Below are 13,928 nucleotides of genomic sequence, written 5' to 3'. Positions count from 1 at the left end.
ACACCGGTCCCAAATCCCTGAGGAATCCCACGGGAGCATGGGGGTCCCTGTTCCCATCCAACCCCAGAGCAGGATCCCTGCTCCGCTGTCCTCCCTTTGGGGGAGCAGCGTTATCGCCCACGTGGCAGGAGAGGGCTCGGGGACTGCCATGCCCCTCGGCAGGTCCCAGCACCCCAGCAGCCACCGAGGAGCCTGCGCTGTCCCCAGCACTGTGCCCCCGGTGCACTGCTCCCACCGCCACCCTCAGCTCCACAGCACCGAGGTTTTGTGAGTTAAAAACATAAAATCAAAGATTTTTGAAATTTCAGCTGCTGCCTGGAAAGGAAATTCAAAGAGCGAGTCTGGGAAGAAACAACCAAGCTTGGAATTAAAAAATCCAGGCAGCATTTTAGATGTACAAAATTACTTGTGCCCCTGAAATGAAGGGAAATCAATCCCTAGGCACAGAGAGACCCCAGGAAATGAGCTGGGACAGGGGAGAAGACACAGTGCAGAGTATCTTCACGTTCTCACGGAAGGAAGAGGCTCCCAGCTCCAGCCTGACCCGGGACAGGAGCCTGTGACTGTGACAAAGGCCCGAGGGCTGGGAGCTGTCAGAGCCCCCACTTGTGCTGGGGTCTTTCAGGTCACAGACAGCCCTGGTGGAGTAACTCCAGACAATAATCTTTCCTAAAAGATGCACCCAGCCAGGGCACTCCAGGCAGCAACAACCACTTTAATGCTTTTTCTGATGAACACCAGACAACCCTGTCAGCAGGGCCTGTTTTGCAAGAGCCACGAGGATGAAGCAGCTTCTCCTGAGGATTCCCAACAAACACACCTGCTTTTGCTGGATTTCCAGGAGCACCTCTCCAGCTCTGAACCAGCAGCTCAGAACAGTCTTCCCATATGGACTCAGAGTCACCCTCTGCACAGTTGGTTTCCCATGTCCCACTGCTGAGCTCTGCAGAGTTTTGCCTCAACCTCTGCTTGGGAAACACTTGCTGTAAAAACTGGACATAAATTATTGACCAGGGAGAAGAAGGCCCTTGTCCTGACCACTCCACAGCTCTAATGAGCTTCATGTGTGCCAAAACACTGCCGGAGCCTGACACATTCTACACACACAGCAGCATGTTGTGGGCAGTTTATTCCAGCCAGGGCTGTTTGTGTGTTATTTTCAAAGGTTACACAAGAGCTGCAGCAGCTCAGCTCAGCCCCACAGGGGTGTCCCCATGCTGAGGGCACAGCCCTGCCCTCCTCCCATGGCACGTGGCTTACATGGGATCTTCCACCCATTGGAACACGTTCCCTGCTCCTGTGTACAAGAAACCTCCACAGCAGATCTGACTTACCCGACTCCTAATCACCACTACCCTGCTGGGAAATCAGTTCTGAAATCCTGAGGAGTTCTCCTTCCTGCAGGATAAAGCTCAAAGAGCCAACTTGGCCATCCCTTAATTTTGGGGTAGCAGCAGCACAGCAATTCCGTGCTCAGCATCTTTGATTCTGGAGCTGAGAAGGCAAAGGGTTTGTGTCTGAAAGAAGCCTCCAGAGCCGTCTCATTCCACATGGGAGTGGGTTCACACTGGTCTCAGGCGTGGTTCCTCCTCTTCCTCATGATTTGGTGGCTGAGGAGGTGTTTCCTCCTCCCTGGTGTCCTGCTTGTCCCTCTCTGCCTGCAGCCAGCTCTGAGGAGCAATCATCTTCTTGGGTCCGTGTGGCGGGGGCCCGATCAGCGCTTCAATGTCATCATAATTGATCACTTCTTTCTCCAGGAGGGCATTGGACAGCTGGAAAGGAGGAAGAAGGCAAAATGAGGGATGGAGCCCCCGGGCAGAGCAGAGAACTGCTTCTCTGAGCTGGTCTGACCTGTCAGCTCAACTCAGGCCTCAGCACCTGCAGCCCCCAGGAGCAGACCCCAGCTGTCCCACCACAGATGGGGTGACCCTGAAGCTACTGCAGCCAGGACCACGTTCTCCAGGCTCCAGCACCGTTCCCAAGAGCATGTTTGGCCAGGAACACATGACGTTACTGCAACAAAGCAAGCTCTTGGGAATGATTTGGAATGAGAGCTCCAGGAACAATGAGAGAAGTGTCCCTCCTGCCACTGTCACTGCACCTGTGGCCCTGCCCAAGAGCCGAAGCAGCAGCATGGAGACCTCTGGCAGACCCTGAGCTTTCCCTGCACACACAGTGCTAACAAAGAGCTGCCTGTTCCTGCAAGCAGGGGCTGGAGGTCAGCACAAGTTCCTCCCCAGAAGAGTGGAATTCTCTGGCCCCTCTGGCAGCAGCACCGCCCCTCTGGAGCAGCAGGTGGCTGTCCAGCGTGGAACTGCTCGATGCTGCTGACGAGATGTGACACGCTGGCCTGGCAGCTGAAACACTTACTCTGGAGATACTTTGGCTGCGCTTTAAAGTTTTTCTGCGCTGAGCCTCTAGCAAACAGCTGGCTGCTGTTACACGGCAGCAGCAGGACAGAGGAGCCTGCAGAGACACCCCTGAGGATCCCCGCTCCAGAGCTGCCAGGGCACTGTCCCGGGGACAGCGGCGTGCCCCAGTTCTCTCCTGACCACGCACTGGAGGCCTGACACTGCGTAGCTGAAGGGGTTGTTGTTGCTGTTCTTGATTGTTTAAAAAGAAGAATTAAGGAAAAGAATTGCTTCATTTGCAAAATAGGCAACATTAAGTTGACTCCTGGTCATTTTGGAAGTCACGGACTGGAATTCTGAAGGGAAGTCAAGGAGATACAGAGGGTGCTGTGACCCAAGCTTGGCTCAGCACTGGGCACAGAGCTCCTGGCACAGGTGGGGATGTGCCAGGGTGTGGGGCTGGATTGGGACTGTCACAACACAGAGGGGAGGAGGAAAAGCTCTATCTCTGCAACAAAGATGCCTTGGTATATCAGTTATCAAGGAGGTGAAAACTAACTGGAGTCACCAGAAAGCGGGAACCAGCCCCATCAACCAAGGTGACAGGCCCCCTATTCCTACACCAAAGCCAGACACTGTCCACCTGATTGCTCCCAAAACCCAGCCACTGTCAGCTCTCCAGGAAACTCTGCTGCCAAGAGGCAAGCAGAGAAGTGCAGGTGAAGGACACAAATTCCAGCTTTGATCATTTCCACAGAGCACTCCTCCTCCTCTACCCTGCAAACACCAGCTGGTGTGAGGAGGCAGACTACTCACTGCTGGGAAAGGCACACACATTCCTCCCGTGCCTGCTCTGAATCCGGGGGATACACAGTAAACAGTCACTCGTTCCCAACACTCCCACTACAAGACTTTCTAGGAGAGAGACAACACTGCAACAGCTGAGCTACAGAGCACAGAAAGCAGCAAGGCAAAAACCACCGGTTAAAAACACCCAAACTAACCCAAACCAACCAACAAACCCCCACACAATTCAACTCACTGTTTGCAGCTTGTCCCGGTTCTCCAGCAAGAGCTTTTCTGTGCGCCTGTAAGCCTGAGCCACCAGGCTTTTGGCTTCCTTGAAGAAACAAGAAGAGGGAGTTGGGGCGTAGGTGGCAACAAACACAACGTGTGGCTAAACAAGGAGAGCACTGAGGGATGGAATCTGCAAACTGAGCCAGGCAGAATGTGGTTCCCATCAACAGAAACTATGGATAAACTGGTTGGAAAAAGGCCCAAGGAGTGCTGGTGATAAGGGGCAGTGAAGTCTTGCCCTAGCACAGCTCGATGGGAAATGCAGATTAAGGCTGTCCAGGAGCTAAAGGTGCAGCTCAGCACAAATCCCAGGGAAGCACAGCCATGGTGCTTCTGAAACAGAGCTTTTTTGTTTCCAGCTTTTTGACTTTTGAACTAAAACAATGTGTTTTTTCAGCAATGAAGCCAAATTTCCTGTCAATACAGGCTGATTTGCAGTCAAGTCTGACCATCATTTTGGTTAGATCTGATCTAGGAAGTGCAGACATTTACACTGTGCAGCTGTGACCATAAAACACAGATTTCTTGCCATCTCAGCCCTGCACAGCACAGGCTACTGGGAGGAACTCACAGCCAGGTGGGATTCTGCCTGTTCCTGCTGCCTCACTGCACAGCCCTGCCACAGGCATGGAACAGGTAAGTGCTCACTCACTGGCCAACAGCAAAATGCAAATTGTTTGGGTGTAAACCACTTGCCATTTTTCACTGAACTGCAGAAAGCAAAGAACAAAAAGAAGCCCTTAGCCCAGGGTGACCTTACGTGGTCCATCATTTGCTGCAGGCCCTGGCTGAAGGGGCGCCGGCCGATGCCAGGGGCACTCTCCAGGTCTGGGAAGGAGATCTGCCCGATGCTGGGCACCATCCCGTACTGCTTCACCATGGAGTAGGCGATCTTGGTCACCTTCTTCAGGTCATCCTGTGCTCCTGGGCAGGAAAGACACACACACTGCTGGCCAGCTCTCAGCTAAGTGCACGAAAAGCACGTCCTGCACAAACACATGTCCTACCAGTGGAGAGAGCAGAGGACCCACTGGAGCCCATGGGGGTGAACACTCCACCCACCGAGGGACCTTCCTGCACGTCCCAGAAGTGACAGGGAGTGACCCTACTGTGGCCAGCTCACCTGAGTCCTGACCTGCCACTGCCCACTGAGCAACCTGGTCTAGTGGAAGGTGTCCCTATCCACGGCAAGGGGTGGAACGAGATGGGCTTTAAGGGCCCTTCCAACCCAAACTATTCTGTGACCCTATTTGAATTGAACTAGTTGGAAACAGCAAAGAAAGCTCTAGGTATTCTCAAGAGCCTCATCAGTAACTCTACCAGTGGCCTTAGGCTTTGGGACAAGTCTGAGACAACACAGTGACAACCACCCAGAGACCTCCATGCTCACCAGTGTCAAAACACACCACGTGACATTTCTTCTTGCCAGCACAGGAAACCTCTGTTCCTTGCTGAGACCCCCTTGGACCTCCACCTGCCCATGCCAGGCTCTGGCTCCTCACCTGTGGTGACTTTGTTAAAGGTGATGGCCTCAGCCACTCTCCCCCCCAGGGCCATGCACATCCTCTCCAGCAGCTGCTCCTTGGTGAACAGGTACTGCTCCCGGGGCAGGATCTGCGCGAATCCCAGCGCTGCGTTTGTCCGAGGAGCTATGGACACCTGCAAAACAGGGCAGCTCCCTCAGCTCAGAGAGCGGCACAGCTCTCCCTCCAGCAGCACAGGGAGGGCAGGAAGAGGCCTCTGCATTCCCAGTGAAGTTTGCCCATAGCCGTGGACAGATTGGCCTACAGAGACACGGCCATGGACAGCAGCCTGTCCCTATTCCTGCACTGAAGGCTCTGTCTTCACACACAAGCACACTTCCTGTTCAGGAGATTATCCTTAACAGCAAGTCACAGAAATTCTGAAATTTAGGAGTTACTTTGGAGTGTATAGGCCGCACAGAGTTCACTGATTCTGTTCCAGAATCTCTAAGACTACCTGCAGAAACACAGAAGCCTTCAGAAAAATAACAGCCATTTTCCCCACCCATTAAACGAGAGTAATTAACACCAGTTCTGCTTACACAATGGGTGATTCAGAGTGAATGTGCCACTGGTAATGGGCCAAGGAGCTGTCGCCCTTGTCATTTCACTCCCCACCTCCCCCCAGTGTCCCGGCTTTTGGAGGAGATGTGCACGGATCACATCCCCGGGTGCCAGAGAGGCCTTTCCCTGCAGAGAAGGGCTTCGGGCAGACAACCTCCCAGTCTGGAAAACACATCTCTCCATCAGTATCAGAGCAATTCCTGCAATGGCTTCGCCGGCTGCAACGTGCTGGGAAAGGGATCACATTTGGATGTGTGCACACATGGAGCAGCCTGGAAGTGCATGACTGAGCAGGAGCACCAGGAGACTCAGCTGCTTCTAATTTTTAATTGCAAGGCTTCTCCTATAGCTGGTTAATCAGCTTTGCACCAGCACTATCATCAATGGAGCCTAATAATGGATTTCTCTACAGCATGAATTAGGGACATGGTTTATATAATCACAGAATCATTAAGGCTGGAAATGTCCTCCAAGACCATCAAGTCCAAACTTCAACCAAATCCCACCAGTCCACTGAACCATACTGTGAAGTGCCACGTCCGCTTGTTTTTGAACATTTCCAGGGATGGTGACTCCACCACTTCCCTGGAGAACCTGTTCCAATATTTAACCAACCTTTCAGAGAAGAATTTACTCCTAATATCCAGCCTGAACCTCTCCTAGTTTAGTGGTGGGTTTGGCAGTGCTAAGTTAGTAGTTGGACTCAATGACCTCAAAGGTCCTTTTCAAAGAAAATGATTCTGTGATTCTGGATTTGCCATTTACTTTGCCGCAGTAGCACAGCCCCAGGCTCACAGAGCTGAGCAGAACTGCACACAAGCACCACAAAGCAATCTTGGACACAGGGAAGCCCTCGGGACTCCCTTCCCTGGCAGTGGAGGTACCTTCATGACGGCCTCGGTGTGCTCCAGCAGCCAACCAACCAGCGCGTGCCCGGATTCATGGAATGCCACCACCTTCCTCTCTTCTGGTGACAAGATCTTACTTCTCTTGGCAGTGCCTGTGGCAACACAGACCAGGGTTTGATAAGTTACCAACAGGTGGAACCAGTGGGGCATAACCTGGTCCAGCCCAGCCGAACTGTTTGTGCTGCACTCTGGAGAGGGGGAGGCAGCAGAAGTCCTTTAACTAAAATGTTTGGAAAAGGTGCTCCCTGGCCCTGAGGTAGAAAGCAATCCATGCCTGGAATTGCTTGAAAACCCTGGCAGAAGCTTTCCCCCTTCTCCTTACAAGAGACTTAATCATTAGACAAATAATTTGACATTTGATTTGATCACAGCTCAAGAACCTTGCTCCCAGCGTTGGATCTGTAACAAGGCAGCTTACTCTTTTATTTTTTTTGTGGAAAAAAAAATCTGAAAACAACACAAAAACCCCTCAAACAACAAAACCCAAAATGAGACTAGCTAGAGCCTCGCACTGATTTTGCTGTTTTCAGTCCCTTAGGCAGAACAAGAGAGATGCTGAATTATATGTACAAGGTCCCAGCTGAGAAAATTGTGCATTAAGAATGTTCAAATCAGCTGAAGTCCGAGAGTAGATACAGAAATCCTTCTCCAGAGCCTGAAAATGTCTCTGATTACACATGGCATGCTCCGTATGAGCTTACTCCCAGGCTCCTGCGAACCAGCAAATGAAGCCATAACTCACACTTAACCCTTCCTTGAGGAAGGTGATTTTTGAAAGTATCTATTTTCCAACTCGGCAGAGCAAGTCCAAAAAGGATAAAAAAAAAAAGGTGAATGGAAGTAAAACTTCTAGCACATAGGAAAGTAAGTACAGAACACACAGTGTGCCAGGCATTCGTTACAGCTCGGAATGTTGGATGCAAAAAGGTCCCAGGATTTGCAGGCCAGAGTCCCCAGACAGAGCCCAGAGCAGCCAGTCAGAAGCAATATTGCACCAAGCTTGCTTCATGTCTTGGAAAACAACATTCTATTAACATGAATTTTTAAACAAAGTCAAGGGTTTTATTGAACAAGGAAACAACAAAATTAGTGTGGCAGATCTTGTAAAATTACTGCTCAGGGACCCAGGAAACTGCTGTGCCCCGCCAGGCACGATGGAACAGCAGATTAATTGCAACTGCGTTGATTATCATCAGTCAGTCCCTTACCCTGCCCTCAGCAGTGTGTGAGCGTGGCCCTGTATGGCTATTTCCACAGAAAGATGTACCTACTCTCTATAAATATATATGTATATACTTATATATACACACATACACACACACTTAAAGAATTCTGGAAGCATTCCTCTGTCAGCCCACTGAGGGAGGGACTGTGCTCTCCACAATAGCACACAGTGTGCCTACCAAGATTATTTCTTTTCCTACACAATCTCTAGGCAGAAAAGTTCCCTGAAAGCCTGTAGTTATCACATTTATGACACAAACTACCCAGGAAACAACTCTGGTGCATCTCTGCTGGTCTTACACAGACCCCACCAAGAAAATAGGCTCCATCTTCTAAAGCCAAGCCCTAAAAGCCTCTGTGTGCACAGCAGGTTTCTTCCCTCACTCCCAGGAGACCTGACTGACTGCTTTCTGTTCCCAAACTAAAAACACAATGGGAACTACCACAGAGAGAAGTTCTTGCTCCTCCCTTACAGCAACACAAAGCTTTAAGGCTGACAGGGCCTCTGGACTTGCAGAGCTCCCTTTTGATTCCACCCCACTCTTATTAAAACCAGAAGCTCCTAATGGAAAGCACAGTAGTATCTTCTTTCTTTCAAGAAAAGCTTTTATAGGAACTGAAATGCCCTCTGGATTGTGAAACCCAGAAGCATTTCTATGACATGGAAAGGGTACATTTAATACAGGGGCCTGAGGGGTTGTTTGGGGTCTTTTAGAATCTGTCTACAAAAAATAGCCAGTCCTGCTAATATGAGAGAATCTGATTAAGCAACAAAAAGACTCCGTGGCCTCCTACACACCCCAGAGCCTGAGTGAGGCCAGGCAGCTTTAAGTGCCAAGCCCACGTCCTGCAATGCCCCACCACATGGATCCCAGAGATCCCTTCTGCTGCCAGGCCCCTGGCCTTCCTTGCTTTTTGCTTTATTTTCCCAGTCTGGGGAACTAAGGCAAGGCTGGAACTCAGAAAGAAAAGGCAAGTGAGTCCCTACAAGCCTGGTGCTTTTGCTCCTGCAGATGGGAAAGTAAAGCACATCTTTACAAGAGCACGTGGTGCCAGGACAAGGGGGAATGGCTTCAAACTGAAAAAGAGGAGGTTTAGTTGGAATATTAGGAGGGATGGATGGGATATTGGGAAGGAATTGTTCCCTGTGAGGGTGGGGAGGCCCCTGGGTCCCTGGAAGTGTCCAAGGCCAGGCTGGACAGGGCTTGGAGCAGTCTGGGCTAGTGGAAGGTGTCCCTGCTCATGGCAGGGATTGGAATATAGACTTTGAAGTCCCTTCCCACCCAAACCATTCCAGGATTCCGTGATCTTTGCTGCGGCTGATGAGAATTTCTGTGTTACACCTACAGCTGTCTCACTGTCCACTCTTGGGAGCTCGTGTTTGTACCCAAAGCACTCAAAAGGTTTTGTTTTTCTGCAGCAGGTGAAGCTGTGAGGAATTTTCTCAAACATCTTCTTTTAAATGAGGAATTCTCTAAGCATTTTCTGATAAAGCAAACACTCAGGATTTAATTCCAGGATCAGGAAGTAACTGACCCAGTACAAACATCCTGTTGCACACATTCCACTAAAAAGGCACAGAATGCCAGTCTGTGTGCCCGGGCTCCCCCTGGGAATGGAGCCTGGAAGCAGTTCACTGTCTGATTATGAAATCCACAGCTTGGCACCAGGGCAGTTCAGCCTGAAACCCACCAGATTCAAATCCCTCAGGTGAAGTCAAGAGTTCTGGGAACTCTTTTGCCCTCCCTACAATACACTGCTACAGGGAAATCTCCAGAGGTTCCTCTCCTGGCAATGGCACAAGCAGCAGGGAAAGGCCACAGGATGTTCTCAGAGGGAGAACAGTGCTCTACTGTCTTGCAGTTTATTCTGCCAATTCATCAAAGCCTGGGCTTGTAGAGCAGAAAGAAAAATCTCTAATTTCTTGCTGGTGAGGATGCAGAGACTATTTGCTATTGATGTTTATGTAGCAGGTGTCCAGAGCAGCAAGAAAAATTCAGAAATATTGTCACTCTTCTTGTTTAAAAAAAAAAACCAAAACAACAATTCACGAACCCCCCCAACCTTCTAAACTGAAAATGCCACACATTCGAATTCTACTCTTTATGATTTTGCCACTGGCCACTTTCCCTGAGCTATGAGTTCAGACTCCTGCAGATTCAAGAAGAGGAAGCCATTTGGGGTCTTTTTCAGAGAACTTTCTGTGACTGTCATTGAAGACCTTCAGACCACAGCACTGTCTGGAGCCATCTCTCTTTCTGGAAGGTAACCCTCTCACCTGAGCAGAACAGAGCCCTGAGGCAACACCAAGAAATGCTGCTGTCCTGGCACAGGGTGCCCAGAGCAGCTGTGGCTGCCCCTGGATCCCTGGCAGTGCCCAAGGCCAGGCTGGACATTGGGGCTTGGAGCAGCCTGGGACAGTGGAAGGTGTCCCTGCCATGGCAGGGGGTGGGACTGGATGGGCTTTAAGGTCCCTCCCAACCTGAACCATTCCTTAATTCCATGAAATGCCTGCATCTCTCACCTGCAATGACTCTTTCCACAGCGTACTCGAAGTTGGAGGTATCGATGGATTTGTGCCCTTCCCTGGCAGCGTGAAGAGCAGCTTCATTGCAGATATTTGCTATATCAGCTCCTGCAGACACAAGTTCACAAGAGTTACACTGGGTCTGAATGGGACAGAGAATTCAGAGGAACGGGCACAAACAAATCTGGAGAAGGACCTAAGGAAGTCAAACAGCCTGTGCTTTTTGTTCCTTGGGAACAGAGAGCAACCCCAGCCCCTGGTGTTGATGTTGGATTTGAAGAATATAACTGCTTTGGCAGGGAATGCTGATACCACACAGAGCTCAGCAATCCAGGAGCCGGCTGAGGCCAGGGCTGGCTCCCAGGGACAGGGATGGTGCGGGCAGTGGGCTGGCACAGGCTGCTGCTCTGCTCAGCCTCAGAGAGAAGAGAAGGAACATCTGTTCCCAGTTTGTGTGGGTGGGTGATGGTGGTGGGGGGCTGCTGAGAGAAGTCACGGAGAGGCAGCGTGCTGGGGCCTGGGAGAGGGGAAACCCAGAAAGGATATTCCAGGAACTCCACACAAACAGGAACTCTGGAGCCCCTTGCTCAGTACTGTTTCAAGCTCCCAGGGATCCACCCTGGAAGCAGGCTTGATGCAGGAGCCAGGCAGAGCTGTCCAATTTCTAGTCTGACCAGCAAAATAATTCCTACTCATTCCTTCCATTGCTTTCCTGGTAACATAAATCAATTTAACAATCTCTCCTCTGAACTGCAGCACCTCATCCTCAACAGCTCTGAGAAGAGCATGACTGGTTCCTCCTTCCCTCAGGAATTAGGCACCTGGGCATTATAAAAGTGTGTTTTCCCTACCTCCCCACCCTGCTAGTCCAACAAAATTTTGAAGATTGAAAATAGTTGTGAATAACTGCTCATCAGAGCTCAGTAGGGAGCTGGTCAGGTTCCCACAATTTTTTTCTATTTCCCATAGAAATGGAGAAAAAAAGCCCCTTTTGACCAAAACTCCCTGTTAGACCCCCAGCACCCAGGAGCTCCAGCCTGAATGGAGCAGGAGCAGCCCAAGGACACATCATACCACTGAATCCCGGGGTCAGCTCTGCCAGGTGCTGTGAGTAGAAACTGCCGTCCTGGATCAGCTTGAGGCCCTTCAGGTGCTGCTCAAAGATCTCTTTTCTCTCCTGTAAAGAACACCCAGCACCTGAGCCCAGGCAGGGGTCACAACGCGGCCCTGCTGTCCATGGCAGGGAGCAGGGCCGTGGAACTGCCGGCAGAGGGGACGACGACAGTGCCAGCAGAGGGCAGGGCTCTCCTTGCAGCGTTCCGGTGCTCCAGCAGCCCTGATAAACACCCAGCTCTCAAATTCCCAACAGATGCACGAGGCTCTCCCTGAGTCACCGCTTTCTCTCTCAGGGCCACTCTCCCCTCCTCACTCTCACTCTGATCTGTCTTAACTTTTCCCTCACCATAAAAGCTCTCGCAGGAAGGAGCTCCGACTGCCTCGACCTGCTCCTGCACAAACCACAAACTGCAAAGCCCATCCAGCAGCTCCTCAGCCTGCGCCCATTTCCCAGCCGGGGGTGGGGGTGAGATGCCGCTGGCTAGCAGCCACCAGTGACTCATTCAGCTGGTCCAGGAGATCCTGACTCAAACAATGGGCTCAGTTGCCAGGGTTTTTCCCCTTCCTCCTTCAGGGCAGCTGCACAGTTCATGCTTCCGGGGCCAGATTCTATCAGGCATTTAAGGTATTTTCACTGAAAACTCTGCGGAGGACAGTGAAGCACAGATGGGAGAGGAAGAGCCTGTGCTGGCAGAGCACACAGATCCTCACTGCAGCTGAGCCTATTCCCAGAACTCTGCTACAAATGTCAACACAGCGGACATGGAAGACTCTTGTAAATGGATTTAAAAAGCATTCAGAAGGAGAAAGTCACTTAACAGGCTGCCTAAAGGAAAATGAGGAACCTTACAAGGATAGGGAGGGCAATAAACCTACAGAACAAATAGTGCTCAAGGCACAGGACAATTTAAGCTCTCACACCAGCCAATTGCCAATTAGGTGCTTCCCAATTTCTTGAAGAGAAGACACAAACATAGCTCTGCATCTGCATGGCAAAGGGAACCTCACAAAAGAATTCACTGCCAAGGCTCTACCAGAGCAGAGACCTCCAGACCAGCGAGCTGCCACTTCAGAGGAATAGGCTGCTGCATTAGCACCACAAATCCTTGATTCAGAGCACAGAAACAAGAACAAAGGCAAATAGAGGCTCAGCATCTCCATCTCCTCCAAGCTCAGCCTTGCCAGGCCAGTGAGACCAGCAGGGACTGGGACACCTCAGTCACAGGAAGGACAAGGCAGCTGGTGGAACATACCTGGAGTGTTGGGAGATCAATAAAGATGTGCCTGTCCAGCCTCCCAGGTCTCATCAGAGCGTTGTCCAGGACATCGGCGCGGTTGGTGGAAGCCAGCACTATGACGTGATCTGTGGTCCCCATTCCTGCCAAAAACAAGGAAAACCAGAGAAGGTTTTTCCACACCTCAGACTGCACTGCAGTGGGCTGGAGGCAGGGGATGGAGTACACAGCTTTACACAAAACCAGAGGGTGTTCACAGCATCCTTTGGGGCTGCTGAGGCTGAGTATCCCCTGCAGCTTGGAGCAAAGTCAGGAAGGAACCTCCCAGGTCACCCAGGCCAGTCCCTGGTTATTATGGATACTCTGAAATCCCCTTTTCCTTTACTTAATAAGCCTTGGTTTAAGACTTCTTTTTCTCCTTCCTATTGCCACTCTTGGAAACTGCTCTAACTAGAACCCAGAACAGAATCTCTGTTTTGATGAGTTCACAGATGCCTTCTCACCCCCAGGATAAGTCAATTCCCGATCCTTTAGCTCCAGGTTGTACAAGCAGCATTTCCTAGCTGAAACAGCCTTTTCCACAAATTTCCACGGAAAGCCCTTTCAGTTTTTATTTACTTTCAGCCTTCAGTCACAGACAGGCCACCAGGGGTGGTACAGGCTTTCCTCTGGCCTGCTCAGGTTAGTGCAGAGCGAGGACAGCTTTGCCACCCAACAGGGGCCATGTTACAGCATGAGTTGGTCTTTGCCTCCTCCCTCACCACTTACAGGCACTGTGCAGGGCCCTGCACAGACCAGCCCTGCAGAACCCACACCAGAAACACAACACAACCCAAGAGCTTTGCATTGATTATCAGCACAGAATTTGGCCAAGCCAGTCAGAGCAGGTTCTGTCTCCAGGTCTTAAAGATGAAGGGAGCATCAGGATTTATAGGCTGCCTGAGAGCAGCCTCAATGGAGGCATCAAAGACGGGCAGGATTTCCTGGGGAAGGGAAGGCAGGGCACTGGCAGCTGCAGGAGGGCAAAGAGGGGCAGACTTTGAGCTGCCTGGGTGGGGAGCCAGAGCTCCTGTTGAATCACTGCCCCACACTGTTATTTATTGCATTCCTCCAGGTGCCTGCAGGCCCCTGGGCATGAGTCACCTGCTTCCAGCACATTCCCCAGCCCTGGCACACAGCAGCCTTCCCAGAGAAAGGACACCACAGTCCCATGTGCTTCCCTCTGCCAAGTCCCACGCTGTGGAGAGGCGGCTCTGTGCATGTAAGCTGGGCCAGTTTCAGCTCTCAGCTCCAGCAGAAGAGCTGCCAAATGTGTCAGCGTGCGAGAGCTCAGCACAGATCAAGGTTCCAGGTGAGGCAGGGGACTGGCTGTGCCAGCCCGGGGTGCCGCCGCCCCCGCGCTC

General features: G+C 51.3%; 1 protein-coding gene across 1 annotated transcript in view; it reads right to left on the bottom strand.

Moving 5' to 3' along the window:
• Positions 1-695: 695 nt before the first annotated feature.
• SPG7 (SPG7, paraplegin matrix AAA peptidase subunit) overlaps positions 696-13,928 on the bottom strand; it is a gene marked incomplete at its 5' end in the record, with an annotated part of 27,609 nt that continues 14,376 nt past the window's right edge. Inside the window, 8 exons of the mRNA XM_017741338.1 lie at positions 696-1,772; positions 3,394-3,471; positions 4,189-4,352; positions 4,931-5,087; positions 6,400-6,515; positions 10,172-10,282; positions 11,249-11,351; positions 12,544-12,668. Coding sequence (XP_017596827.1) covers positions 1,563-1,772; positions 3,394-3,471; positions 4,189-4,352; positions 4,931-5,087; positions 6,400-6,515; positions 10,172-10,282; positions 11,249-11,351; positions 12,544-12,668 — 1,064 coding nt within the window. The remainder of the gene's footprint in view (positions 1,773-3,393; positions 3,472-4,188; positions 4,353-4,930; positions 5,088-6,399; positions 6,516-10,171; positions 10,283-11,248; positions 11,352-12,543; positions 12,669-13,928) is intronic.

Source organism: Corvus brachyrhynchos, unplaced genomic scaffold (assembly GCF_000691975.1).
Source record: "Corvus brachyrhynchos isolate BGI_N302 unplaced genomic scaffold, ASM69197v1 scaffold365, whole genome shotgun sequence".
Lineage (NCBI taxonomy): Eukaryota > Metazoa > Chordata > Aves > Passeriformes > Corvidae > Corvus > Corvus brachyrhynchos.
Note: the sequence above shows the minus strand (reverse complement) of the source record. Positions and strands in the feature narration are given on the sequence as shown.